At 47.0% G+C, this 26,988-nt stretch overlaps 8 protein-coding genes and 1 non-coding gene across 9 annotated transcripts; 3 read left to right on the top strand and 6 right to left on the bottom strand.

Moving 5' to 3' along the window:
- Nucleotides 1-2,146: 2,146 nt before the first annotated feature.
- Nucleotides 2,147-3,736, top strand: ONS95_014726 (uncharacterized protein; the record flags this gene model as incomplete). The annotated part of the gene is made up of 1 exon (XM_058508396.1): nt 2,147-3,736. The coding sequence occupies one exon, from the start codon at nt 2,147-2,149 to the stop codon at nt 3,734-3,736; it is 1,590 nt and encodes a 529-aa protein (XP_058356083.1).
- A 2,445-nt stretch (nt 3,737-6,181) lies between these two features.
- ONS95_014725 (uncharacterized protein) lies at nt 6,182-7,303 on the bottom strand (the record flags this gene model as incomplete). The annotated part of the gene is made up of 1 exon (XM_058508395.1): nt 6,182-7,303. One exon carries the CDS (start codon nt 7,301-7,303, stop codon nt 6,182-6,184), a length of 1,122 nt encoding a protein of 373 aa, XP_058356082.1.
- Nucleotides 7,304-8,362: 1,059 nt separating this feature from the next.
- Nucleotides 8,363-9,296, bottom strand: ONS95_014724 (uncharacterized protein; the record flags this gene model as incomplete). The annotated part of the gene is made up of 4 exons (XM_058508394.1): nt 8,363-8,889; nt 8,957-9,069; nt 9,150-9,221; nt 9,283-9,296. The coding sequence occupies 4 exons, from the start codon at nt 9,294-9,296 to the stop codon at nt 8,363-8,365; spliced, it is 726 nt and encodes a 241-aa protein (XP_058356081.1).
- A 1,308-nt stretch (nt 9,297-10,604) lies between these two features.
- On the bottom strand, nt 10,605-13,267 carry ONS95_014723 (uncharacterized protein; the record flags this gene model as incomplete). The annotated part of the gene is made up of 5 exons (XM_058508393.1): nt 10,605-12,083; nt 12,208-12,286; nt 12,339-12,490; nt 12,562-12,719; nt 12,772-13,267. 5 exons carry the CDS (start codon nt 13,265-13,267, stop codon nt 10,605-10,607), a joined length of 2,364 nt encoding a protein of 787 aa, XP_058356080.1.
- A 3,027-nt stretch (nt 13,268-16,294) lies between these two features.
- ONS95_014722 (uncharacterized protein) lies at nt 16,295-17,092 on the top strand (the record flags this gene model as incomplete). The annotated part of the gene is made up of 1 exon (XM_058508392.1): nt 16,295-17,092. One exon carries the CDS (start codon nt 16,295-16,297, stop codon nt 17,090-17,092), a length of 798 nt encoding a protein of 265 aa, XP_058356079.1.
- Nucleotides 17,093-17,386: 294 nt separating this feature from the next.
- ONS95_014721 (uncharacterized protein) lies at nt 17,387-20,107 on the bottom strand. The gene is made up of 4 exons (XM_058508391.1): nt 19,003-20,107; nt 18,631-18,869; nt 18,350-18,583; nt 17,387-18,303 (listed from the first exon to the last, which is right to left on the bottom strand). Exons 2-4 carry the CDS (start codon nt 18,700-18,702, stop codon nt 17,431-17,433), a joined length of 1,179 nt encoding a protein of 392 aa, XP_058356078.1. The 5' UTR covers nt 18,703-18,869; nt 19,003-20,107; the 3' UTR covers nt 17,387-17,430.
- A 185-nt stretch (nt 20,108-20,292) lies between these two features.
- On the top strand, nt 20,293-20,364 carry ONS95_014720. The gene has a single exon. It is a non-coding gene; the product is annotated as a tRNA-Arg (tRNA).
- Nucleotides 20,365-20,946: 582 nt separating this feature from the next.
- ONS95_014719 (uncharacterized protein) lies at nt 20,947-22,182 on the bottom strand (the record flags this gene model as incomplete). Its single annotated transcript, XM_058508390.1, has 3 exons — nt 20,947-21,595; nt 21,672-21,900; nt 21,978-22,182. 3 exons carry the CDS (start codon nt 22,180-22,182, stop codon nt 20,947-20,949), a joined length of 1,083 nt encoding a protein of 360 aa, XP_058356077.1.
- A 794-nt stretch (nt 22,183-22,976) lies between these two features.
- NTO1 (nuA3 HAT complex component nto1) lies at nt 22,977-26,650 on the bottom strand (the record flags this gene model as incomplete). Its single annotated transcript, XM_058508389.1, has 3 exons — nt 22,977-23,991; nt 24,039-25,075; nt 25,127-26,650. The coding sequence occupies 3 exons, from the start codon at nt 26,648-26,650 to the stop codon at nt 22,977-22,979; spliced, it is 3,576 nt and encodes a 1,191-aa protein (XP_058356076.1).
- Between the last annotated feature and the right edge of the window lie 338 nt (nt 26,651-26,988).

Here is a 26,988-nt window from a genome sequence, read left to right as displayed (position 1 = left end):
ACTATATAATATTAAGTCGCTAAGACTAGCGCTTTTAACTATAGTACTTAGATTATATAATATATATAACTACTATAGTACTATAAAATCCTAGACGAGGAGTTCTCCTAGGAGTCCTTACCTCTTAGAAGACTTCTTCTAGGAGCAGGTGTCTCCCTAAGCTTATAGTCTCCTAGCCCCTCCTACCTAGGAGCCCTTAGGCACCTAGGGGAATCCCCCTAGGAGCGCTAGGCTCCTAGGCGGTCCGTGACAAGTCTCTTATTAACTTTCTTCTAATAATTAATATATCTATAGTACTATATATAGAATATTACTAAGAGAGTATTAAGAGAGCAGGGAATTAGTACTAATTTATATTAGTAAAAAGCTTTATTACTATATTATATCTTAAAATAAGATATATTTACTCTTAAATTACTTAATTTATTTAATATCTTTTAAAGAAATCTTATAATTAGTAAGAATCTTTAAGGTAAATAGTATTAATTTTGAACTTATAGTTATTATTATTATTATTTAATAAAGAAAAGAGAAAGTTTCTTAGAGGAAAGTTATCTTTATATAAATAAGTATATTAGATTTAAGCTTAATTTAAATATAATATAATATTATTTATTATTATTACTTAGCTATTACTATTATCTTCTACTTTTATATTATTAACTACTACTAGATAGAATATTAGCCTTTCGATTTCTTAGAACCTTATATTAACTTAATAATAATATTATTTAATTCTTTATAAGTTTATATATATTCTTTATATTCTAAGATATTATTTAATAGTAGATTACGATTTATTTATATCCTCGCTTAATAAGAGGAGTACTTTTAGATAATAACTAAAGATATTCTAACTATTAATATATATAAGTTAGATATTTATTACTTTATTATATCTTTAATTCCTTTTATTATATCTATATTCTCTATTTTATTCCTTTTATAGTTATTAGAAACCTTTTATTTCTAAAAGAAGTTTTACTAGTATTAGTTCGTAGACCTATATTATAAAAGTATAGAGAGTAATTAAAGGGGATAAATAATCTAAGTTAAAAGAAGGACTACTTTCGGATATAAATTAAGAGTTATTTAGGAAGTAGTATATATTCTAACCTTTAGATACTCTTTATAATACATACTTTTAAATACCTTTAAACTAAACCTTAGATTTTAATATATATTAATATACACTTGTTATTTGTTTACTAGTACGATACTAATAATATACTAAAGTTCGAGAGGTCCTAGAATTAGCTATAATCTCCTTAATTTTCTTAACTTTAGAATCTCAGTTAAACGCGTTGAAAAAACGCTATTTCGCAGGCGTATCGTATCCTTTAAGGTTTTTTTTTCTATACTAGAGGATATCTTTTAGTTACGCTCCGTAATTTCCGTACTATCGTGGTGATTTTAAAATTTAGTGTTGTTGACGTGTTATTTTCAAAAGGGGAAGATTAGCGTCCCACGAATTCCTGCACCCCCTGGTAAACCACCAGCCACGAGCAACTACAGTTGGAAACCTGTATTTGCCGTCAATATCTGCCGAACTCCAATGGCTCCTGCAGTCGTCTACGGAGGTACAGCTGGTATCTTTTACCCCCAGTCCAACAGGGGTCCCCGGAACGCTCAACTTCAACACAGTAGAACTCCCTCAAAAACAACTCGAATTCAATTAAAAAAGTACCTCTATACTCCCCAAGTAGGGGCGAACACAACGGTATAACTTTTGTCAACTTTTTGTGTTGTTGTTGCTGCCGTTGCAAGGGATTGAGAGGATGCCAAGAAAAACAGGGGGTAAAAGATACCAGCTGTACCTCCGTATGCACTCCATTTCAGCCGTCGACGGGGATTTCGGGGAGGAGTTCTTTGGGCGGGTTAGCGTCTCCCAGTCAGTGGCTGGTGCTTGTCGCCGCTAAAGCTTCAGGGCATCGCTTTCTGAAAGGAATTCCCCCACCCCGCCCCGCCATGCTGTGCTCTGCTGTGCTGTACTCCAGCGGGCAAATGATTCCGAGCCAGTCCTGGACGACACCTCATCAATTGCTGACCAACAAACAACACCAAGGTGTTCTTGATAGACTTCTTCAAGCAAAATTCTTCCTGTCTCTTCAATCCAGTATTTCGGTTAGAACCAAGGCAAGCGACGATGTCGTTCATCTCAGCTGTATTATCGTGGTACACACTGGCGGGCCTTGCTGCCCTCCCAGTTCTGATACTGTTCAATGACCTATGGACGTGGTATCGCATGCCACCAGGACCTACACCAGTTCCATTCATAGGAAACAAGCTGCCGACCTCAAAGCCATGGATCCAATTCCAAGAATGGTCTAAGAAATATGGACCAATTTTCACTATCTGGGTCGGCAGACGTCCAACCATCGTGGTCTCTGATCCTCAAGTGGCTGTTGACTTGATGGAAAAGCGAAGTACAAAGTACTCATCCAGGCCAAGATTTGTTGTCATGGGAGAGATGTACGGAAGCGGTTCTGTTCTAATGCAGCCTTACGGCAAAGAATGGTCAATTCGGAGAAAGCTACTTCACCGAGCTCTCACACCAGCTGCTCTTCGAACGTATAGAGCAAGACAAGAAGCCGAGTCCACACGTTTGGTCTACCAAGTCATGCAGAGCCCAGACAACTGGGAGCGAGCATTCGATAGGTTCACGTCTAGCGTTGTCTTTTCAATTTCGTATGGAAGACGTATCGACTCTGTGGACTCCAAGACCATCCGTCAACGGCTGGACTTCATGCAGTTCATGGCTTCTCTGAACGTTCCTGGGGCTTATAAAGCCGAGTCATTTCCATTCCTGAAACACGTTCCATCCATTTTGGCTCCTTGGAAAAAAGAAATCGAAGATCATGCAAAGATGGAAGCGGACGCCAACATGTCGCTTCTTGACGATGTCAGAAGAGATCTGAGGATCGGCGAAGAGAAGGGCCATGAGGTTACTCCTTCACTCGCTTCAACACTCCTTGCTGTTCGGGAAAAAGAGGCAATTCCCTTACCAGACAAAGATTTTTCATTCGTACCTGCCTCCCTTTTCGGTGCTGGAAGCGACACCACTGCATCTACGATGTGTTCCGGAATTCTCATGCTAGTCACAAACCAAAATATTGTTAAAATGGCGCAAGAAGAACTGGATTCAATCGTTGGCACTGACCGGCTCCCAACTTTCGATGACGAGGCCAACCTGCCATATATTCGAGCTCTTGTAAAAGAGATTCTCAGAATTCGTCCCGTCGCAGTTCTCGGAGGAACTCCTCATGCCTCAACTGAAGACGATGTCTACGAGGGATACCACATTCCCACGGGAACAACAATTCTGGGTAACTCGTGGGCCATCAACTTGAATGATGACTATTATCCCAACCCTCATCACTTCAATCCGGCCCGCTTCCTTGATCAGAAAGACCCACGTTATGTTCCCGAGTTGAAGGGAACGAAGACTCACCCTGCAAAAGCGGGACATTCCAGCTTTGGTTGGGGTCGACGGATATGTCCTGGCGCAGATCTAGCAGCGAACTCGCTGTTTATTGCTGTTTCGAAACTTGTTTGGGCGTTTGATATTCTACCCACGAGGCAGTACGATACTTTTGATTACACTGATGGATTTAACATCCGCCCAAAGCCATTCCAGTGTTTGATTAGAGTTAGGAGTGCGGAGCATCAGCGTGTTCTGGAGAAAGAAAAGTCCATGGCTGATAAAGAGATGGAGAAGTTCCCTGCATATGACTAAAGCTTAGACGGTCCTATTTGTAATAATCTTTGTGATCTGGGAGTTACATAGATTCCGCTTCCTTGACAAAAATTACAAACATGTGCATCACTGTGATAGCACAAATTATGCTTAAAATATGAAAATGGACTACTCTGTCAGCTGTGCAGTACCAAGCCAATGAGCCAGTTGGGTGGAATTAGCTGAACACACCTCTTTTCTGCGGCTTACTTCTCAACGTGTATATCAGTTCTAGGCTAGACCTAAAATGTTGTGAGGACAACTACGATCGAACCAGCAATGAGACATTTCATGATATTACAGGTGCTTCAACAAACAACTTTTCGAAGACGCCGTTGTGGGACCGATATCAGTATAATCAGGCTAAGGACGTTCACAGCTTGTTGACGATGCCACAATGTCGGAGCCATCGCACAGCAACAACGAGACAGCGGTCATGCACGCAATAATCTTCCTTTTTTAGCCTTTCCCGGCACTTATGATGATAGAAAGCGTTAGATTTCTCTCTAAGACCTACCTAGTCATCGATAGTCTCACAATTCTAGGATTCAGAGTATGCGACAAAGACCGGGACATGGCGCCGCGCCCACATTTGCTGCTGACATCGACATATGAAGAAACGCTCGAATGGTACCAAAAGCACACAAGGTCGACAGACAGCATCGAGCAGATATTTTTCATGTCACATTCAATCTCTAATTTGCAGTTTTTCTACTGGCAGAGACTTTGAGCAGGCACCTGCCGGCGCCACATCATCGGCGCCAGGCCAACCTCACCGTCGCTTTGCTTTCCAATCCACCAACTACGAACTGGCACCTACAAGGTGTATCCAAATAAGCGATTGGGCGCTCAATTGGATATACTCTACTTCAGCCGTGACATCAGTTCCAGGAGACATGTCCAGTCCTATCAGCGCGTTACGTGAGGGTGAAGGAGGGGGGAAAGAGGGCCACATGGTATTTGCTGCACGCCTCATCTGGAAGTATTAACTTATCAATACTTTGAGTCCAGCTCCATATTGGGCTGGCGGGCAAGGTCGCGACTCTAAAAGAAATGTATGGCCTGTAAGGTTCCATTCACTCGAGCCCCTTTAGGATGGTACAATTTTGCTTTGCAGGCAAAGTTCTTTTCTTGTTCTTGTTATCTGATTGCCTTTGTTTTGCCCACTCTCGCGACATCAACATCGAGAATGTCGTAAGCCGGATCCCAGACAGGGGTCCCAGTAACATGAATTCAGGACGAAGATGTTCATTCTTGCAGTATGATGTTGTAATCTTTCGCCCCACAATATATTCTGATCGAGCATCCGCACCTTTTAATCGAAAACGAGAGTAGTGCTCCACTCTGCTCTTGTCCTGTCGCATCCATCATCTTCTCAAACAGACACATCTCACCCCGCATCATAGTTAGCTAACCATATTAAAGGTTCATTTCTGTTCTTGATTATTGGATGAAAATTGTTCATCGTTGCTATACTATGTTGGACGGAATCTTGCGTATGAACATGATTCTAACGGCATCAAAGTGAAAATTAGAGTTAGGCCTATAATATAGCAATGAAAACGACAAATATTTCAGCTGAGATTATGTATTGTGCTTGTCAATCGTGTCTACCATCACCACTCAATTTCTTTCGATGATATAAGCTCAGATGGGACTTCAAGTCGAAAGAAAACAAACATTAAGCGAGCTGCTTCATAGACCAGGATATGTAGCTCCGGCACCACCCGCCAAATCCGAAGTCATTTACTAGGAGGAAGAACAAGTTCATCAATACTCACAAGTGTTTTCTTTTGGCTGCAGATATTACATGAAGCGAAATCGAGTTCGGTCAACTTTGGGACAAGTCTCAGATCAGAAGCAGTTGACTCCAAAAACAGGAACCAGCGACACTTCTGACTTAAGGACCACTGCTCATAATCCAGTTCCCCTACAAGTGAAGTGCCACGTTAACAATGCACGGCAAATTGTAGAAAGGATGGACGCAGTTGAAAGATTCGAGTCTCCAGAGTTAATTCGCATAGATACCATCGCGATTTTGAAAGCGCTTGGCCGCGAAAGGAAATTCTGCTATGGCAGAGAAAAAATGTCTAGCATCAGATATGTACTCATAAAGATCATTATGTCTGTATACAGGAAGAAAACACGCCCGGATTACCAAAGAGTACTGTACAGAATCCCAAATATTCCCAATTGTCACCGTTGACCCTTAAAACTCCCTGCTAACCATCAGTTGGGTCATTAATCACCGCTTTATCGAGCAACTCTAAGAGGACAAGTATTGGACCCTGCTGACCTATACAAAGAGTAGATCTTGCTAATCACCGTTCCACAACACTGATCGTATCAAATGTGCAACCAACGTTCCTCGCAAGGTGTCATGAAGCACTCCAGAGAAGAGAAATGGCGGAAATCTGCCAAATGCCTAGCCCTCAGATTAGACACTCAAGAGATTTTACCAACCCTTTTCTTTGCTACTTGGATTTTTCTACCCACACGATCCACATCCTCATCAACTCTCTTCAGCATCTCGTTCTGTAGCTCCAGCTCGCCATGTATTGCCAGTCCCATCTCCTTCTGCCTCCGCACGATCTTAGCCAATTCCTCAACATCTAGATCTTGGTCCTGCATCATCTGCTTCTGCAACTGTACAACGCCTTCATTATCCAACTCGCGCGTCTTGTCCGTCTCTGGTACGGGCGCTCCGAGGACTCGACCGGAGGGTCGATTTACATTTGGTCCGAATAGGGCATTCTTATCCTGTTGTGTAGCAGCCGCGCTTCCGTTACCGCTGCCCTTATGCTGACCCTTCACCGCAAGACTCACAGCCAGCTTCTCCAAGCCTTCCCTTTCGACTCTCGCACTACCCAGTAAGTCTCTGCGTCTCCTCAACTCTCCCGCTCCGACCTTCCCCTCGGTGCCTCTCTTTTCTCCCTCACTCATGATCTTCAAACCCTCCTCCAGATTAGCCATTAAGCCTCCAGCCTTAACAAGGCACCTCTTCGCATTTGCCCCAGCCTCATGTTGCGCTTGCGGGGTCGTAGCTCCATCCCTCCTCCCTAGAAACAATCTCGCATCATGCAGCTGCCCCTTCATCTCCCTATGCAAATCCAGCCACACTCCCGGATCCGAAGCAACATGTCCAGCACCCAGTACACCCAACCGCTGATTCGCCTGCACCAGTTCGTTCTTCGCACTACTTCCACTCCCACTGCTCGAAGGCAAGTTCAAAAAACTCCTCCACACGCTCGTCTCCCTCCAGCGCTTATCTGGACTCTCGGCTACGGCTCGCAGATAGGCTTCGAGTCCCACACGCCGAGTTTCTGTGAGCTCGGGGGACGAGGCTGTCGATTTGAACCAGGATTTTGCGGGGAGAGGTGCGGGGGGTGGGGAGGAGACCAAAGACGTAAGTTGGCTGTGTAGGGTACAGAATTCGGAGTAGCGTTTTTGTATGACGAATGTACGGAGGGGAAGGCGAAGGGAGATGTTGTAGAGGGTGTAGGGTTTGCTGGCTGGATCTGAGGAGACGATGGTAGAGGGGATGGAGAGCTCGATGGGGGGTGCCATGGCTGGCTGAGAAGATCTGCTATGTACCTCTGATGCTATTTGTATTGCGAAAGACCTTAGGACTACCGGGGACGTCGCGAGTCTTGCAGTAGTTGTTGATGGTGGTTTATGAGTTCATGTTGTATTTACCTCGGGTGCCTTCCTTGGTGGAGCTCGTGACAGGGATAGGGGTCATTGGCTTGGCAACGAAGAAGCTGTCGGGAACCAATTCGAGCCAGTTCTTTTACCCATCGTGGTCTGCATTTAGTCAGTCTGCAACATGAAAGTCCTAAATATGCTTCTTGAAATGGCAAAGTCATTGCTTCTTGAGCATTAGTGGCAATTGTCTTTCGAAGCTACAAGCAAGAGTTTCACGCAAGATAATTACCAAGGCATACTGACCTTTACAACAGTTACATCCTGAACTAGAAGGCAAGTAAGCAAATGCATTCACAAGTATGTCAGGTTTGGAATCAACACATCATAGATCATGTATACTGGAAGTAGAAATAATATTTAAGGGACTTCATGACTAGGATACTGAAAGTCAAGCATCGAAGTGACAGAAGACTCCCTAGCAGACATACCTGAAATGACTTCAATCTTTGATTCTTCTAGGTCTTTATGTGCCGAACTCTTTCCCAAACAGTGGTTCTTGTCATTTACTGTTAAGGTTGCAGAAATTACATCCTAGTAGAGTTCTAGGCAATGCCTGTTCGCATGGAATAAGACGTTCTGGGGAGACTGAAGCAATGGCTGAGGGAAATTGGGTACTTTGTTTTCTAGTCTGAACCAGACCGCATGACCCAAATGTTGTTCACACAACCAAGGGATCCAAAGAACCGAAAGTCTTTTTGAATGAATTGATTCATCGAAACCTGAAATCTTCTATCAGATCCAGTATGTCATGTCGCTATGAAAGTCTGCAGGCGCACAAGTCCGTCAGGAACCTATAAACAATGCATCTTCCTTCGTATGCTTTCGAGTAACTCCAACAGCCTAAGAGATTCAGTTTTGCATTAACTACAGTCACTGCAGTGTGCCATCGCCCATCAAGTCATCATTGCATCATTAAGGAGTCTAGAATGTCTCCTGGTCGTCAAGACCCTCCGCCTCAGCTGGAATTTCGAAGCCGTCCTCCGTCGAGTAAAGAATGGTTTGGATATGCTTGATCAAGCCGTCCTCCTGCTTCTCGATCTCGGGATCTTCTTCACACGCTTGTTGCACCAACAATTCGATATCGCGTAGTTTGCTGAAGTAGAAGTCTCGCTCTCGCTCCAAGCCTTGTACTGTTTCCTTTAATGTGGCGTTCTCCTGCTGTAAAGCAGCACTTCCTGCACCTCCTACACCCGCTACTCTTGGTCGCCCCGTGGTTGGTGTGGTACCTCTCTTAGCTACGCCAGCAGATGTCCGTGGTGCAGGAGCAGTTGCTGGGGGCGGCGCGCCGGACCCTCGTCGTCTGGCAACAGCATCGTAGTCACCACCAGGGAAGTATTGATCCCAATACCGCTTCGACCATTGTAGGAACTCAAGGTTATCTTGCATCTTGCACTTGATCAATTGCTCAACGTTAACGGGACGGTCAATGCCATGGCGGGTGAAGCAGTCTGCAGCAGAGGTTGATTAGTATTTTGTTTTCGGGGCTTGGCGTTTGACGAGGGGTAGATATCTTACTTTGGAGGATCTTGAAGTTCTGCAGGTATGCGTACTCGGTATTCACATTGAACTTGACTCTGGACATGGGAACATCGAGGTAGATGCTGTCGAAGATCTGGCAGAGCGCGGCACTGACAGCGGGGTTAGCAAGGCACAGATAGAATAGATAGAGAGATGGTGCGAGGCACTGCGGGGGAGGGGTCAAACCTACCCAGTTCCACATTGTTCGACTTTGGTTACGTTTAGCTGAAGCAGGTTGTTGAGCCATGCCACGAGCTCCTGTCTGCAGGAAACGCGCTGTTAGATTCTCGTGTTGCCGGTGTTGGTTATGCGATGCGACTTACCTGGATTCTCCCATCTTGAGGCAGTGGGATAGGGGAAATTATGGCAGATCGAACGTTATGAAGGGTATTCCTTGTAGAACCTTATAGTGTGTGCTGGAACAGCAGCCCCTAGCTGTTGTGGGAGTGTTCGCTGAAGTTGAGGTTTGGTACGGGTATGTTGAAGCGCGATTGAATTGCCTCCTTCGATCTACTTTTGTCACCAGGCAATCGCAAGCAGGCCTTCCAAGTGATCGCTAAGGCAACGGTGCACGTGACTAAACTCTCGATCCAATCATCTGCATTCATGGAGCAGGGGCAAAGTGGGTTGACTGATCAAGGTGGCCGTTATTTATGACCAGCAAAGACAAGCGAGAATTGAGAACATCAAAGACGTTGGTTTATACGACTCACAATGAGTCTTATAAGTACCGAAATTTTCTGAATCGTTTGGGAATCATTTCAAGGAAGCAGTTTTTTCAATGAGACCCTTTTTGTTACATAACTTTTAGAATCCGTTGTATAAGTTGAAGCTTGGTAACTTTCCAAGTTGTGAGGCTTTCGCCTGACACACCGTCTCCTCGCGTGCTACTAGGTACAAAACCAATCCAGATTTTGGTGATTGGATGTTTCAACTGGAAGATGTCGAAAGGTTCAAGAGTCATTGCCCTCAGAAGGCATTAGAGAATTGAATTCGGGACTATGAAATGGATCCGCCTCGGATTCATGAGGTCTGCATTCTTCAGTAGGTGTCATACGTGCTGAGGTGCTGATATTTATTCACAAGCCTGAAGGAGGATAAGAAACAAATCGACTGGATTTCTTGTTGAATAATCACTTATTCACAACATAAACTGCGTAAAGAATCCTCAAGGTCATGGCACTTTTGTCACCTGCTGCCGCCTGAAGAACCGGATCTCAAGAGCCATTTAGCCCATTCGGTGAAGTCATGCTTACCTAAGTTATGATATCTGCGAATTACTTATGCTAGTAGACTTTCAGTGACCTTGGATGATGGATGCATTTCGCAAGCCAATAACAACAACTGGGCTTCAACTCAGCCATAATGAATTAGTTATCACTCTCCATTTGAAGATCAACCATGTTCTCGGATGGCAGACATGATGCTTCATTGTTTTGCTTACGATCTAGTTGCGACGCAAGCATACCCTTTCTCTGTGAAAATGCCAATCGACATCAAACGCTCCGATTCATGTAATTCCCCAAACGCCTAGTTCTTCATGCCAAAAATGCATATAAAGTATGTACAGGAAGAAGGGATTGCTCTCCGCCGAGCCAAACACCACACAGGGCATTCGTTTTGTACGAGACAAGGCTCACAGCATCTAGCACTTAGGAGTAGTGGCACTAGCTACCTCGAAGTATGAGATTGCAGCACAGAAGTTGTTGCGGTTATCTTTGTCCAGCGCAGCACTCTTGCCATCAAGAGTAACCATGTTTACGGCAGCTTTCGTAGACAAGCCATACATGTGGATGCCAGCAGAGTTCTCGACTGAGACCATATTATCCTGGCAGCTTGCAGTATCAAGGCAAACTTGGCTGTAATTGTCGAAGAAACTGTAGAGACCAGCACCATAAACGAAAATTTCGTCAGAGTCAACAACTCGGAGACCCCAAGCCTTGTTGACAGTCGAGCTGCCGCTGAATGAAGGATCAGCGTAATTTGCTTGAGATCTGAAGGGTGTGGTGGCATCTGGGTTGCTTTGGAAGTATGGTGTCTCGGTTTGGATGAGAGCCATGTAGACATTGGAGGCATTGGTAAGCTGGTAATTGTAAAGAACGTTATGCTCAGAACTCGTGCCGTACAGCCAGACTGGACCCTCCTCAGATGAGATAAGTACACCACGTCCGTTGTAAATATTTATTTGGTTGTGGTCTGCGAGATCAAGCTCATGATCAGAAACCCAGAACCAGGTATTCTCGAGATATGCGGTGGCCTTTGACGTGATGTGCAGAAGCATAAAGGCACCGATGCAAGCTGGGTTTGCCGGAGCAGTAACTGTTGGGTTCTTGGAGCAGGTATCGGACTGCAACTTGGTTCCGGCAGATCCACCAATGCGGAAGTGGACATCCCATAATCCAGCAGAGCCTTGCGCGGCCTCCTTGACATTCCACTCCATCATGATGGCACCTGGTTGCGGGCCAATGGTCTCAAACATCAAGTCCGACATCTCCACGGATCCTACATCCCCAACTTCACCGACTTGGAAGACAGGCTTTGGGTTATTTTGGTCCTTGAATGTGCTGGAGCCTCCTACCATGATAAGTGGCCAGATTTCCCCGGTGATTCGGATGTTCTTTGGGACCTTGACTGTGCTAGTGACAACATAGGCTCCATGGTCGAAATAGACAATATCTGATGGACTAACGGAATTGAAGAGAGTTTGGATCGCAGCCGTATCATCAGTCACGCCATCACCCTTTGCTCCTGCAGCCTTGACACTCTTGAAAGCAGAAACAGGCTCCTTTTCATATTGTGGCTTGGACCTCGTGAAGATGTTACCGGCAGAGTTCAAGAGAGAAGCAGGCTTTGTGACAGGGGTTTGTGGACCTTGAACAGCGCTGCCGGAATTCGCGGCCTTGTAGTTCCGGCCTTGAGTCCATGAAGTAACCTTAGTATTGCCTGCCAGAATTGTAGCCTTGGTTGCAGGGTTGGAGATGGCGACAGGAACGTTTGGTGAGAAGTTGACGTTGTCGATTATGAGAGATCCATTTGTCGAAGCCTGGTTCGTGGAATAAACTGTGGAAATACCGATTGGAGTATTGGATATAGTGCTGTCTACGAGGAGAACGGATCCCACTGTCTTGACGGTAACAGGGCAGTCAGCAATTGAGATATCTGGATATTTTGAGAAGAGGAAAGGACACGTCTCTAGAGAGTCTTGAGACCTTCAGGAGAGGACAGAAATGAGTTCCCCCAATACCTACCTGGCTCGATGCACCTCCATTTGCCATGTCAATTCCTATCCCGCAATTGTTGATCGAGAGTCCGGACAAAGTCCATGCCCTTTATAGAATGTTAATTGGCGCCTACAATTCCGACAGCAGGGAAAACCCACCAGTTCCAGTTCATGAAAACAGCAGTTTGACACGAATTGAAAGTCAAATTACGTGTAGTAAATTGCTGGGAACCGAAGAATGCACCATACTTTCCGCCATTGAATATTAGATCAGTCATGAATCCGCCCGAACCATTGTCCATAAAGATTCCCTAAGGGCTATATCAGCACCGTGTCGCTATTCGCTCTGCAGGACTAAACGCAGTTAAGTAAAGTGGCTTACCAATTGCGCATTTGAGGATCCGCCATCCGTTCGCATGTTGAAAACGATATTTTGGAGACTCGTAGCTTGAGCAACTTGCCAATGAATACCAGCACCAGCGCTGACCGGCATTGCAGTTGTATCAAGGACGAAATTGCGGATTTGTCGGAAGAAGTTGTCTGTTTACATTGTCAGCTGATGCTTTGAACACGATTTAGGAAGCAAACATACTTTGGTTAGTGTACCAGTTCACGCCTCCGTCCGCATACGGGTCAGCATCCATCAATGCCATACCCCGGAAGCTAGGGGTGGCCTTGATGACCGGAAGGTTCGTGGCGTCTCCGACAAATTGAGTGTAGTAGTATTGGATTAGGGGTGCTGAAATGGAATAGGTTCCCGCTGGAAAATAAACTATCGCAGGTGTTACAGTAGTAGAGTCGCATCCTTGACCACATCGAGAACCTGCTGTGATGGCAGAATTTATGGCGGCGGTATCATCGGTGGTGCCGTCTCCCTTAGCGCCGAAGTCCTTGACATTTCGGAAGACTTGATAACCGGCGATACCATAAGCTACAGTTCCTTGACGGGCGATGGACTCGAGCCAGTAACCGCCTGCTGCTGCGGCTTCAGCGCCGGTGGTAGCTGGAGATGGGGACGGAGCAGGCGCGCCAGAGACGACGAGGAGGAAGAGGCACAGGGCCGCGAAAATGGTGGAGGAAATTGCCATCGTAAAGTAGTACCAGCTGCTGTAGGATGTTCGAAAAGAGCGTATAGACTGGTCGTAGATCGGTCAGCAATGTATGTCGAAGCCTTATTCGGGACGTTACGAGCAGATAGTATTGTGGGAGTGGAGTTTTCGGGCGCCTTGATCGAACACGTGCTTTTGCAGGAATATTTCGAAGAATGTGGAAACGAACGATGATGAGGAGAACAAGATTGAGAAAAGGGAGAGAGCGGTCCGCCCAGCACAATAGGAAGAAGATGTGATTGTCTTTGACGTGTTTTTTTTTGGCGGGGTCGCTTCGATGAATGTAGAAGTATGAAAACACGCGAAGGCGGCAGCCGAAGGAGGCAAGCGCGATGTGGAACACGAGCGAATCCAAAAAACTCACAGGTAATGACTTGGTTTGTCTCTCGCGGAGAAAGTGAGCAAAAGACGAGCGGTGACTGGAAGGAGGGTACTCTCCACTTTGGACATGTCTGTCCTCGGACGCGATACTTATATCTTGACCTACAGTATCCACGCCTTCCCCTACCTCAAACAGCGCCCCCTCGGACGAACCAATGTCCTGGTGGCTTCTCGGGACATGTGGTCCAAGCAAGCTTGAACTAGACTCATGATGAGGATTGTCTCTTCGCAGGGAGCCACGGCCAACGACAGCCATCAGATCTATCACAAGCCTCCGAAGCTAGCTGGGAATCTTCGATACTCTACTTTCAGGAGATGCACCGTGCAAGACCCCGACACGTCTGACCAGTAGTCAGGCGGTCGCTAAGCCAGGAGGGCCGAATCGAAACAGTCGATCTGGCGGGAAGCCGAGACTTGGGATGCGGGAGTGGCACTTGATTCGAATGGGTGTTTTGATGTACCGGGGTTCTGGGCATGTCGTTTGTTCGTAACTTAGGTAGTAGCATTGATATCCCCCTGCGCAATTACAGTAGCACAGTACAGTCTTTCGGCTCTAAAATCCGGATTGGGCTGGTACAAGTGTACAGAGAAGTTATGGAGAAGGAGCAGTCGCACGCACTCGATGGTTTGGCCTTGGTTCAAATCATGTAGAGCTGCCCCGTGCGTACCACGAAGCTGGGCTAGTCTTGCCAAGAATTGATAACCACGACGAAGATTGGGTTGAGATGGCTGGTATTTTGGACGTATATGTTCTGTTCTGTTCTGTGCTGTGCTGCGCTGTTTGTGTCTGCTGTCCCTGACGAACTGCCTCCCTTGAGGTGGACAGCCTGAAACTGCTAGCTGGATAGGGACGAAGCGCGCTGGACCTGTGGTTGGTAGTCGTTGTGCCTTCGGAGATTTCACAGATTCGCCAGCGCCTGCGTGGCGCATAACCGATGCTGCATCCAGGAAAGTGCCCGTGAGAATCTTCTTTAAGTCACTAGCCACCCATCGGATGCCAAGGAGGCCCATCAGATCCCCAGTGGGCCTGTGGCACTGATCAGTGGCCGTGAGTCTGGAGTAGTGACCAAAATGTCTTCAGGGGTTCAACGTTTCGCTACATCAGAAGATCACCCTAGGATCATAGAGTATGCACCCCGCAATATGCAACGTATCACTTGTCCTGTCCCCCTCCTCGTCTTCCCTGAGATCTATTACCAATATGTAATCTCTTTCTCGGCCTTTTTCATTCCGCTACCCCAGATTACGACACAATGTCGAAGTGTGACTGTGTATCGTGGTGTGTGTATTCCGAGTCATCCACGTTGTGTAAAGCATGCGGTTGTCATCCTTGATCCTGAAGTCCCCAAGCCACAGGTGCTCAGGCCATGTGTGAATGTTTTGTCCATGTCGTTTCACTGCTAGCCATGCACATGCTTTGGTTGGTTCGAAAGGCTGTGAGTTGTTTCGAAACATAAAGGGGCTGACACATCGGCGGTATCCGGCAGAGAAGTTCGGATGGAAAAGAACATCAAGTCTAAGCTTTTATCCGCCGACTTTCCAATACAGGGAGAGCAACAACTAGATCTTGCGGTCCAGGTTTGGGTAGACACCCCGTCAGCTAACCCCTTTTCCCTTGCTCAAGAGGAAACCATGCCCCGGGCCACTGGCTAATCGGCAAAGAAAACTTTCTCAATTTATGCTTATATGCGCGCGAGCAAAAGCTCATCATAGCCCATGTCGATTTACATTCCTGGGTCTTGACAGCAGTTCAAGGATTCGCTGGCCTCTCCCTCCAGTAGGGAGACTAGGTAGGTTGGGTAGGTAGGTAGGTCGATCAAGTCACGTGTCTGTCCGAGAGCTCATTCTCCTTCCTTTCCTGCTTTAGACTCATATATTTTGTGTGAATGGGATGTTACCAGAGTAGGTCGGGCCGATTATTGTGATTCCTGTTGACTAATTGAGCTTGAAAGGCACCTCGAGATCTATTCCCCGATGCATCTCGGCTCACTAGATGCTTTTGAATTGTCTTGTGCTTTGAAGACCGGCTTATTTCCAGGGGGTTCAGCCATTGTAGGCTCTCATATGAAGCCTCCAATCCACCTAGCCTTGTGAGTCTCACAAGCTCTATTCTTTCGTAATCTTCTCCGTTCATCCCCATGTTTTAACTTCACGTTCCTACCGCGCTTAAACTTCCTGTCAAGTAGAGGAACGGACCGAATGAGATCTTCCAAGGTCTTTTCCCAAGCATCTAATTTATTGTCCATAGATCAGAGAAGGTCCGAAGATTAATCTCAGCCGAGACGTCGATGATGATTCGTATCCTCGGTTTGTGCATGAAAGGATCGCTCAAAGTCACGTCTTTTCATCCTACCTACTCGGAACCCTTCATCCTCAAGGTACCAGACAATTTCTATAGGCAAATAACGTATGAATCATTCTTTTGAGTCCTTCCACAGAGCTGGGTAGATTATGTAGTATGGAAGAGATCATGTGATGGTGGATGCTCAAAATGACTCCTCGCCGCTGTGCCTTCATTTCTTACTCAAAACGTAATTCATAGCATAAGATGGGAACCTCGCACACTAAATCATCAATACTAGAGCAAAAGAATTTGTTAGGCGATATTATGCCATACACAAAGCAATGTCGTGTGCAACCAAACAAACAGCGGAGCCCAACGAAATCAATGCTCTCCCATATGGCGCTGAACTACTAGCCAAGCTTGCCGCACCAAATTTCCTTAGCCTACCAGTGGAATTACACCAAGAAATCGCCAGCCACCTCAAAACTGCCGCTATCCCAGGTACACGCCATCTCCGAATGACATGTCGCCTACTATGGAATACCATCGCCTCAGAGTCAAAACAAGACCTACTTGAGCTCGAGCGGTCGGAGCAGTGCATCGCCCGTGGATTTATAGCTTGCACCATCTGTCTGCGTCTCCGTCACGAAACGAAGTTCGTGGACAAGATGCGGACTATTAAGAGATCGGACGGCACTCTAGCCGTGCTTCGACGAGCCAAGAGGAGATTCTGTATCGATTGCGGCCTAGCACGTAAACTCTACACGCCTGGCTGTTATTTCCAGATCGATGGAGTTGGGTACACGATGTGTATCAGAGACAGAGGTACCGAGGAACTCCAAATTTCGGCGTATGAGGCTACGGAGCCAGATGAATGTAGAGAGTTGAAAATGCTGAGAAAAAGGTATTGCCGGAAATGCTGGCTAAGGATCAGGAGAGATGTCCTGTGCATTCTGGATGACATGGAGAGGGAGACTGAGCGTGGGGTCATGGATAACAATACTCCATGGGAACAAGATATCATGGGTCTTCAGTTCTCAGTGACGCCAAGACTTGTCAAAAGAGATCTCTTTCTCTGCAGGCTGAGGGAGGATTTTCGAAAAGAAAATGACGACAGCATGACTATCAATTTCGCGTAACATAAAATGAAAGTAAAATGCCAAATGCATGCAGGCGCAAATCTATTGGGGTCTCAAAGCACCACCCTGCATATTTCCATACTTTTCCAGAATCTGCCTTCTCCACTCCTTGCCAAAGATAGCGATTGGAATTCCAATACTACCGACCCCCAAGATGATTCCACCGAGTGTGGCGTGCATACTCCATTGCCCGACTCTTGCAATCCATGGTTTGATGATGAACGATAGCGCGAAAGGAAGGACATAGGACACGCCCATGACCACTGCGATACTGGCAGCGGCAAAACATGGAAATGCTTCCACAGCCCAGAGGCTATTCTGTTGCAAAGTCAGTAAATCTACCACAGATCAACCACACACAAGGCGCTTACGCAAGTGTAAAGAGAGATAAAGCTGAAATACATCATTCCATAGGCCGTAAATATCCAGCCATAATGTAAGTGCCGCTGCGCAGCAAGTCCATACAAGAACTGTGCTAGGAAACCAGTAATCACAGGAAGGATAAATGAAGGTAAATAATGCTCGACGCTCTGTCTCCCACCATTCCTCGTCGCTAGCCGTCTTGTAATCTTGCGATTTAGGAGGCCCGTGATAGGAAAAGTAGCAAGTGAGCCGAGCCCACCAGCCAGCTTGATCAGCGCTACCTGATCTATCGAAAGACTGTACGGTGGAGAAAGTAGCAGGACTCCGTACCCGAGATCGAATGCCAGAATACCGGTGGTAGCAAGAGCGTTGAGTATCATGACCCAGAACACCAAGGGGTTGAGCAGAAGCAAGAGGATTTGAGGATAGATTGCCCCCATTCGGCTCCACCTATTCGGTATATCCAGTCCCCAGACCTTCAACTCATTGACCTTCCGCTCAGCACATGTGAGCGGAAGCTCAGGCAGTTCCTTGTCCATGCCAACACCCCTCCAATTTTCATAAATTGTTACTCTTTCGGCGGTTGATTGAACGAGAACACGCCCGTCGAACGCAAGCGGGGGCCGGTGGAAGTAGGTCTCGGGACAGAGGAAGAACGCCACGACTGATGAGAATAACGCAAGTAGAAATAGAACGTGGTAAAAGCCCCGCCAAGTATGAAATGTGCTGTCGAGTTTCGGTACTACTGCAATGAGAGCATTCGATATTGCCCCGCCTAGCGACCAGAAAATTGATAGGACTATGATTCGTTCATGAATAAAAGTAAGGTCAATCAGCATCAAGCCGAGCTGCAGAAGTAAGTGAATGGAATCTTGACTGAAATGATATACTTGCAGCAGAGAATGTAAAGCCCGATGCAACTGACTGTAAGCTCTGTGCTGCAACATGGTGGTAGAAGTTTGGCGAAAGAGCAGCATAAATAGACCCCACTGCTAGGAGAATATTTGCGAGTAAGAAAACTGGGCGTCTTCCGATAGCTAGGGACAATGGAATCCAGATAAATTGAGAAAGCCCTACGCATAACAGCGAACTTGAGGCCATTGGTGTGAATGCAAGGATTGAGATTCCCTGTCACAATTAGAAGATAGCACAGGACTTGAATGTTAAGAATTCACCTGTGGTAGATAATCGACTGCCATTACTGGAACAAGAATACCCAAGCTCTGAAGCTGCATAACGGCAAGCATCGCAAAGAAGAAGACATTGCCCAATACAATCCTGCGCTTTGCCGGGTGCCAATTGAGAGGGTCTTTTGGCGAGGAGGACGGGATTGGGAGCTGTAGCGTTTTTCCATCCGAGGTGATCAAAAAAACACTTGTGCTGATGCTGGAGCCATACGGAGACTCTTCTAGAACTAATGACATGGTTCAATCAATAACCTATAACTCGGTTTGGGAGTGACCACTATTGATAGCTCCGGGAAGGAAGATATAACGATTGTCGACCAAAACAAAACATGGTGAACTTGGAAATCATGGGCAACTCACAAATCTTATGAGCATCACTTTTCCGGAGAGAGTTTGAACCTAGATCTCAGAAAGGTAAAAGTTCCTGTATACTACTGCAGGTCTGCCTCAGATGTCTCGCAGCTGTTGAATGGTCCATAGTGGAGGAGATCTCTCCGCTTTGTTGGATAATGCCATGAGAAGAATATCCAATCAACGCGAGTTGAAGACGGTTTCAATGATATCAAGCGCGAAAGGAATAAAGACCATGAAGTAAAGCTCGGGACTTTTTCCGCTTACGATCAGTCCGAGGCCTGTGTGTTGCGGGAGCAGTTTCAAGCAAACTTTAAGCAACCCCACCAGCGGTCGCCAGACCTTTAGATAAGCCGAGATAAGATAACTAGGTGCAAGACCAGGGCGGCAAATTCTGTCCCCGTTGAGTGGAATCCATTCCCATTGGAACGTTGTTCACTGCTCGCAACTTCGTTCTTCCTAGCGTTAAGCTGTCTTCACTCATCATACTTTGCAGCCATACACGTGCACCTTCTCCTCGCCTTAGACTTCCAATTTCATACGCCGGAGCTATGGAAAGTAATCCGGAGATTCATGTACCCCTGGCAGCTGTCGATACAGAGTACCGTCAGGTCACCATCTGGCCCAACCACCGGGATGGCCGTAGTGACACAGTCAAACGTGCCATATATTGACTATGTAATGTGCCAGAACCTTGTGCGTCGACCACAGTCAATCAAAATATGCGAAGCGAGGAAGATGACAGTGTGATGAACTATTGGCAGGAGCTTGGGGTCTAGACCAGGTTCCCCGCCCTTGGAAGATGGTGGCGCAGTTATGGTGTTGGATTTGATTAGTTTGGAATGATAGACCCATCTATTATCCAAACGGCCTTGAAACTGAAGTGACTTCTTTTCTCACACCGATTTCTAATCTGGCTCAAGCAACGGCACTGAAGATACCGTACAGAACCTCTATCCTATCTGATGCATCAGCAAGTGTTTTGAAAAATTAATTCTCGGGTCCTCGAAGTGTTGTAACTTCACACTCATCAACAAGGTATACAGCGTCTCACCACTTGGTGGTTTGCCAAGAGTAATTCAAGATGCGTTTGGAAGAGGAAACTGTAGGATGACGAAAATGGCTTGGAATCTGAAGCACAAAATGTGCAGAAAGTATTTGATGCTGACTAATAAATGTCCTCGATTGGACAAGGTATCTCGTACCATAAGTGGAAGAATTTTCAAAACAGTGGGCCCATTCCCATCGTCGTCACAATGTATTCAAGGATCCAAATAAGAACTCGAAACTCATTCATCAGGACCACTGGCCCAATGGCAAGGCGCTTGACTTCGAATCAAGAGATTGTAGGTTCGACCCCTGCGTGGTTCATCTGGCAAAATACACCTGTTGTATATTTGTCTTTTGCAGTTTTGAACAAACGCTTTTGTTGCTTGGCTCGGGTTTTGACGCATGATTTTTATGGTCTTGGCTGCACGCAGTCTTCTACCACAATTTGACTTGCCGTTTTCACTTGGGGTATGCCTGTGAAATTTGGTACACCATGAATACTGTAGGCATAAGAGATATAATTAAGTACCTTTGATAATGCTTTCTGGGTCTCGTTTCGTAGAGAAGAGACCGAGCCGATTCCCGTCATCATAATAAGGATAATCCCGTTTTCTTGGGTCCGGCAATCACCCGCCATCAATGTATTCAGCCAACGGCAACAAAACATCTTCAAGTGATGGTATTTGCAATTAGTCACAAAGATTGTACGTGATACCTATAGGGCGATCTATCTATATTGTTTCACATATCAAGATGTATCAAAAACTGCTGTCCAATGCTGGAAATCATATCCATACCTAAGCCCGCCTGCTTTTTTGTACTAGCAATTTGATACAGCCGCCCAACCATCCTTATGCTTGATAAGACTTACAACCAACTCCAACCCCCTTCGACAACTTCTCCTTAAGCACCAAATACATCTTCATAACCAGTCAAAGTAAACCGATATCTGACATCATTATTGTGCACCCTTGTTAACGCACTCGCCAGACCCTCCTTGCTAATCTTGATCTCCTCAACCCAACTCTCAACCTTCTTATCGACAGCTAATTGCAACATAGCAAGGACTTCCTTCCGGCTTCCCAAATGACTAGCACCAATCAAGCATCCGTTGCTCAAGAAGTCTTGCGCCTTGACCTCCTGTCCACTGCCCTCTGGCAGACCAACAGAAACGAACTTTCCGTGCACGTCCAACAGAGCAAGGTACTGACTCAAGTCCATACCCTCCGTTGAGCTTGCTGTGCAGACGATGAGGTCAAAGGTCATGATGTGCTCCTTGTTCCAGTCCTTGTCGGCAGTAGCCAAGAATCCATCAGCGCCCATCTTCATCGCGTCGGCTTCCTTGGAGTGTGACCGGGAGATGGCGTATGTCTCTGCACCAAGAGCTTTCGAGAACATGAGTCCAAAATGCCCGATTCCTCCCATACCGACAATGCCGACTTTCTTGCCGGGGCCAGCACCATTGCGGACAAGAGGGCTGTAAGCTGTAAGGCCGGCGCAGAGCATAGGAGCTGCTTTGGTGGTCTCAAGGCCATTGGGGATCGGGAAGACCCTGTGAAATACTAAAGTCAGCTTACTTTGCACACATGGGGAGAGAAGCTTTGTGGGAAGGAATCGAGGAATCTTACCAGTGCTCGTGTGTGCGTACATGAGAAGAATAGCCTCCTTGGGAAACGATTCCGGTATCTGGCCACTTCGCACCGTAGGTATCCAATTGGTGGCGGCAGTAGGTCTCGTTATCGTTCTTGCACTGGCGGCAGTTGAGGCAGGAGTAAGATTGCGCGCCTACACCAACTCTTTGGCCTGGCTTGATGAGAGTAACTTTAGGACCAACGCGAAGAGCTGTGCCAACAATTTCTGAAGTACAGAGTTAGGAAACGTGAACATTATTTTTTGTCTCGGAAGGAGATCCAAGAGACGACGGGAGGTCCTACCATGACCAACACACAATGGGAAATGCTGCTCGCCCCATCCACCGCTTATAGTGTGCAAATCACTGGCGCAGACACCGCAAGCCTGGATCTTGATATCGACATCGAAATCGCCAAAGGGCTTTGGAGTCAGCTCATTGAGCTTGAAATCGGTCCAGTGCTTTGGATCCTCAATCTGGAAGCCTTGGAAAGTGTCTGGGTAAACCATTTTGGGAGAAAACCACGAGATGGATGAAAATGGAAGTAGAGAGAAGATGGGATGAAAGAGACTTAAGAGGTCAATTTTTTGCAGCAGCAGAAGAGGAAGAATAATGTAAAGAGAGAAAAAGGACAAGAGGAAGAGCGGAGGTTAAATGTAACCTGCCCCTCACCAGGCGACTTCACAGCAAACAAAAAAGTTCCCCCACTCTCATCATCATGGCGGGGTTCTTGCATACCCATCCTTGCAGCCGTCCTGCGTAGGGATCCATATTATCCGTGGTATCGTATGGAGAGGCGTTTTCCCCAGAAGAAAAGTTGTACTGATGTTCCGACGCTCGGGCTTCTGGAGGAAGTTTTCCCACCAACGAGATTGCAGCTATCGGGGGAAAACGTGACAAACACAGCAAAGGCAGGACCATGGCCAGCACAAGAGATTCGCTTCTGCATGGAGATTGAGACTGGTGCCAGTGGGTTGGTAATTGTTACACTTTAGCAAAGAATCGGATCCCAAGATCTTTGGTAATGGTTGGGGAAATGTTCGTTGCACCGAGCCTCGGACAAACTTACGGCGAGTCACCCCGAGGCCAACTGGTACCAGGCAGCGCGATCTCACCACCTACAGATACTAAAAACAAAAGAATGATGTGAACAAAAATAGTGATACAATTGAAATTGCCGCGCGGATACCTTGCCCAATGTTGTCCCAGTGCTTTAATCGTTGACCCTTAGAACTCCGCACAATGAACGCCAAAACACAGCTGGAAAGATCTATGATACAATAGCAAATACAGTATCGGTAAATCAACGCCTCCGGGCTTTCTTCTTTGCCTTCCCTTTCTTCGCCTTTGACGGACTAGCAGTAATGACACTGCCAATAATCTCGGTTGGGCCGGTTTTGAAGTCAGCCCCGAGACCTTTTAGCTCCTCATCATCCATTTCACTGAGTTCCTCGCTGACACTCGACATGACATCTGCTCCTTGCAGAAGACTTGTGCCTTCTGGTTGGAAATCCTTCAGATAATATGGAATTCCGCCGTTTGCCAATATGTCCGCCTGATCGGTGGTTGTATCGCCATTTGAGGTAGGTGGTGTTGGTGGTGCGGGTTGCATGATATCTTGAGCTGAGACATATCCATTTGTGTCTGGAGGTGTGTCTGAACTCTTGATGCCATTTGCGTGAAATTTCTTTTTCGAAGCATTCGAGTCAGCCTCAGGGGGTGCAGTATCTGTATTAATGGTATCATCTCCAGATGGCAGGGCGATATTAATGCTCTCATCTACCTCGCCCGGTGCGTCTAACATGTCTACGTCTTCAGAAACAGCTGAGGACCGATGTGCTCCAGCAGTTTTGACGTCGCTTCCATCCGGTCGCGCTTGGGTATCTTGATCGATATCAAGATCTCGTTCTCCTACAGAACCTGCATCACCAAGAGATACCGAAATTGAATCCTGGCCGGCAGAATAGCTAGAGTCGAGTAGCTCCATGAGATCCTTCAAATGTCTGTCGACGGGCTTGCCACTGATTTCAGCTTCCGATTTCACAGCCGCTTCTAACTGTGGTTGGATGGCTTTGATGATTCGCTTTCCAAGTCGACGCCGTTCTTTGATGTCAAGAGGTGTTTTTTTGATCGTGGATCCTTTCTCAAGTTCCCTTGAAACTGCCGTCTCAGGCTTGACGGGAGGCTCGGATAGAATTCCATATCGAAAGATCTCGCTGAAGTCGTGCGCAAAGGACATTGCTGTAGTATAAAATCGACTATCGACCTTCGCTTTCAGCCTCAATAACCCATCTGTGAATATAGATCTGATATCAAGCCTAATTTGAATCAGCACTGAACATCTTAACGGCTGTAGGATACTCACGTAAGTGATTTGTCAAGGACTTTGGGCAGCATCCTTGCTACAGGGAAGTAGACCGAATCTACAAGGTCCTCTTCAAGCGCCACCGCTTTAAACTTCTCTACTTCTCGCATCACGATGTCATCCGACAGGGATTTCAATTTTTCCAGATCTTGGATTAGAGTCTGAGCGAACTCGATTCGACGATTGAGTCTTGTTCTGCCAGCAGGACCCATTCCAGCGAAGTTTCTGCGAGTGATTTCCATGGAAGAAAATGTTTCCATCTGTAGTTGTAGTCGCTTGAGTAAAGCTGCACCTCGTCGTGCCTCGCGTTTAAGTGTCCAGTACCTACATGCATCCGCTGTGTATTCCTTTCGCTTGTGGATGTTGAAGCGCTGAAGGGATTTTTCAACAATATCGAAGCTATAGCGTGGGATGACGGGCGCGCCAGAAGGGAGTTTCCATACCGGCTTCTGCGGTTGGACCCCTTTCTTCTTACCATCAGCGAGAGCTAAAGCAAACTTAGCACCTGTGAGCTGTGACTCATCTGGTTGATGTTCGGTGACGGCGTGCCGATGCGTTGCTGCCATTGCCAGTGCCGACGCCTGGCTGTCTGCCCATAAGCGACCACGCATAGTTTTCTTGTAAAAGTTCCTAGCTTCTCGAGTCGCTCGCGTAACATCATTCTCCTTAGCGTAGTCCGAAGGGCAATGTTTGTCGCAGAAAGCCTTCAGGACAGTAGTACCATCGAGAACTGCAAGCGTGCCATGGTTGTTTTTCATCTTCAGAAACAAGCGAGCTCTCCTGGCACATGTGACATGGAACGCTTGGTAGCACGACTTGTTCCCACACTGGATGCAAGCACCCATGCGTTGATGACAAAGGTAACAACTCAATTTCCATCGAGTCTTTGGGACCTTCTCCACTTCCATTACCGGTTCCATAAATGTATGGTTGCCAAGTGATACTTCCGGAATCCACATAGCGCAGAGCAGATGTGCCCATTTTGAAGCGTTTGTTTGTTTAAAAGCTCCGTCTGTGTTCGGGCAAAAAATGCAGGTCTGTTTGAGATTTAGTTTTGAGGCAATGTAACGGAATTGGAGGCCACTCACGGGGATGCCACGGCCAATTAGTTGACATTTCCGACAAAGCCACTGGCCTTCGGGTATAAATGGGACACCGTAACACTCCTGATGTACCGCCAAATCACAACCATCACAAAAGACAATGGCATTGGTATTTTCACAATCTCCATCATCACAAATGGCACATTTACTGTCCTGCTCCTCTCCAGCTTGCGGCTCACCGTTCACTGCCGCAGCTGAACTCGATCTAGGCCTGTGTGTCTGTGGTGGTTTTGGATTTGGCTTTGGTATACGCTTCTCTAGCGCGTGCCATTCTTTTTCGATCTTAGTGATGGTGATCTCGAAGATTTCTCGGGTGATCGGCTCCCAACTCGATGATTTGCGCTCCGCGTTATAGGCTTCCAGCCACTTATCATCCTGCTCGTCCATATCATATTCTACACGACCCACAGTACCAGTTCCTGTAGGAAATATGCCTTCCGCATCGCTCTTATGCCCAGGTCCTAGGTCTATTTCTTCGTCCAGATTTCCATCAGAGACTTTAATGAGGGTTCGCTCTGGGCGAACAAATATGTCACTCTCCTGATAGCCAACATTTGCCATGGATTTGTCCACGTATCGTACGAGCCCAAGAGCCTTATCTTCGAATCGAGCCAGGGTGTCGGTTTTTCGGTATGATGGTTGCGGCAAAGTCAACCTCTCCTTCGCATTTATGTTGGTCACTGGTGGCATCGCCTTGGGTGTCTTTGGCAGAGACAGCGCAGGGGCGACGATGACGTTGGTTGCACCAAGTTCCTTCATTGCTTTCGCCGTAAAGAATGCGACGGGGTCCTTTGGAGGTCGCCCCGGTCTTCTCTTCCCACCACCTGGTGTTCCAGGGATGCTGATAGTCAAAACCTCCCCATTAATAGAACCAACAGGTGTGGGTATGCCGTCACTCTTAGCCTTTGAGTCGAGAACACCGTTGGGTGTCCGGAGACCATTCGCAGATGTCTCGCCTGTTCCAGGCGTGACTGGCCTTGAATCCAGTATTCCTTCAACCTCGTGGGCGCTGAAGGCGCGCAGTGAGGCATCGATATCAAGATTGGGGTGAAATTCTTCCCACGCGCGTTCTTCTCGTGGTTTGTAGCCATCACTCTGTACTACAGCAGCGGCCTGAGCTGCAGAGGTAAATCTCATAGGGGGCTGCTGCGATCTCGGGAGGACTGTTCGTGTTCGCGTACTTCGATCTCGTCGATTATATACCTCAGGTATCAGACCCATGGCAGCGTTCTCTCGACCAATTCGTCCTCGTGGTCCAACGTAGTTGTATCCTCCTGGTCCAGTGCCACCTACTGGTACCTCGTTCCCCTGATCATCAACGTATCTGCCTCCACCTCCAGGGCCACCCGGAATGTACTTTCGTCTTTTCAGAGGTGGTTCAGAGGCGACGTTCGCAGGGATGGATTTGTCAGACGGGGCCGCGCCAACTGATCGCGGTCGAGCTGTACGTATTCTGGAGGATGCAGGTCGGCGGGGCGTTGCTGGCAGAGGAGCCATTGTCCTCTGCATTCAAAGTGGGCAATGTGTCGGGAGTCAGAACAGACTGTGGTGGGGTTCAGCGCGTGGAGTCCAGATGGGGGGTGAGAGGTAACGCGCTGGCTGAGTAAGGGATGGATCGCATCGAGTGTAGATGTCGAGAGGATCGCGCTTGACGCGTAGTATTACAGAGACTTGGTTATGTACACTGTCTGGTCTAACAATGTACCTCCGATGAAATCACTGGCGAGCACTGGACGTTGGCAAAGAAGGAGTTGAGGTGTAGTCACTATAGCGAGGTGGTTGAAAGTGGCCTAGCTCCGGAGAAAAGTATTACCGGTGCCAAGCAAGCAGAGCCTCATCTTGGATTG

This window comes from Cadophora gregata, assembly GCF_030347475.1.
Source record: "Cadophora gregata isolate MNR1 chromosome Unknown scaffold_9, whole genome shotgun sequence".
Taxonomy (NCBI): Eukaryota; Fungi; Ascomycota; class Leotiomycetes; order Helotiales; family Ploettnerulaceae; genus Cadophora; species Cadophora gregata.
This window is presented reverse-complemented; position numbering and strand designations above follow the sequence as displayed.

Coding starts and splice junctions, on each gene's coding strand:
- ONS95_014721 (XM_058508391.1), bottom strand. CDS start 18,702: ATGCTTGCCGTTATGCAGCTTCAGAGCTTGGGTATTCTTGTTCCAGTA. Junction 18,584..18,630: donor CAGTCGATTATCTACCACAG/GTGAATTCTTAA, acceptor TAATTGTGACAG/GGAATCTCAATCCTTGCATT. Junction 18,304..18,349: donor CGGGCTTTACATTCTCTGCT/GCAAGTATATCA, acceptor TTACTTCTGCAG/CTCGGCTTGATGCTGATTGA.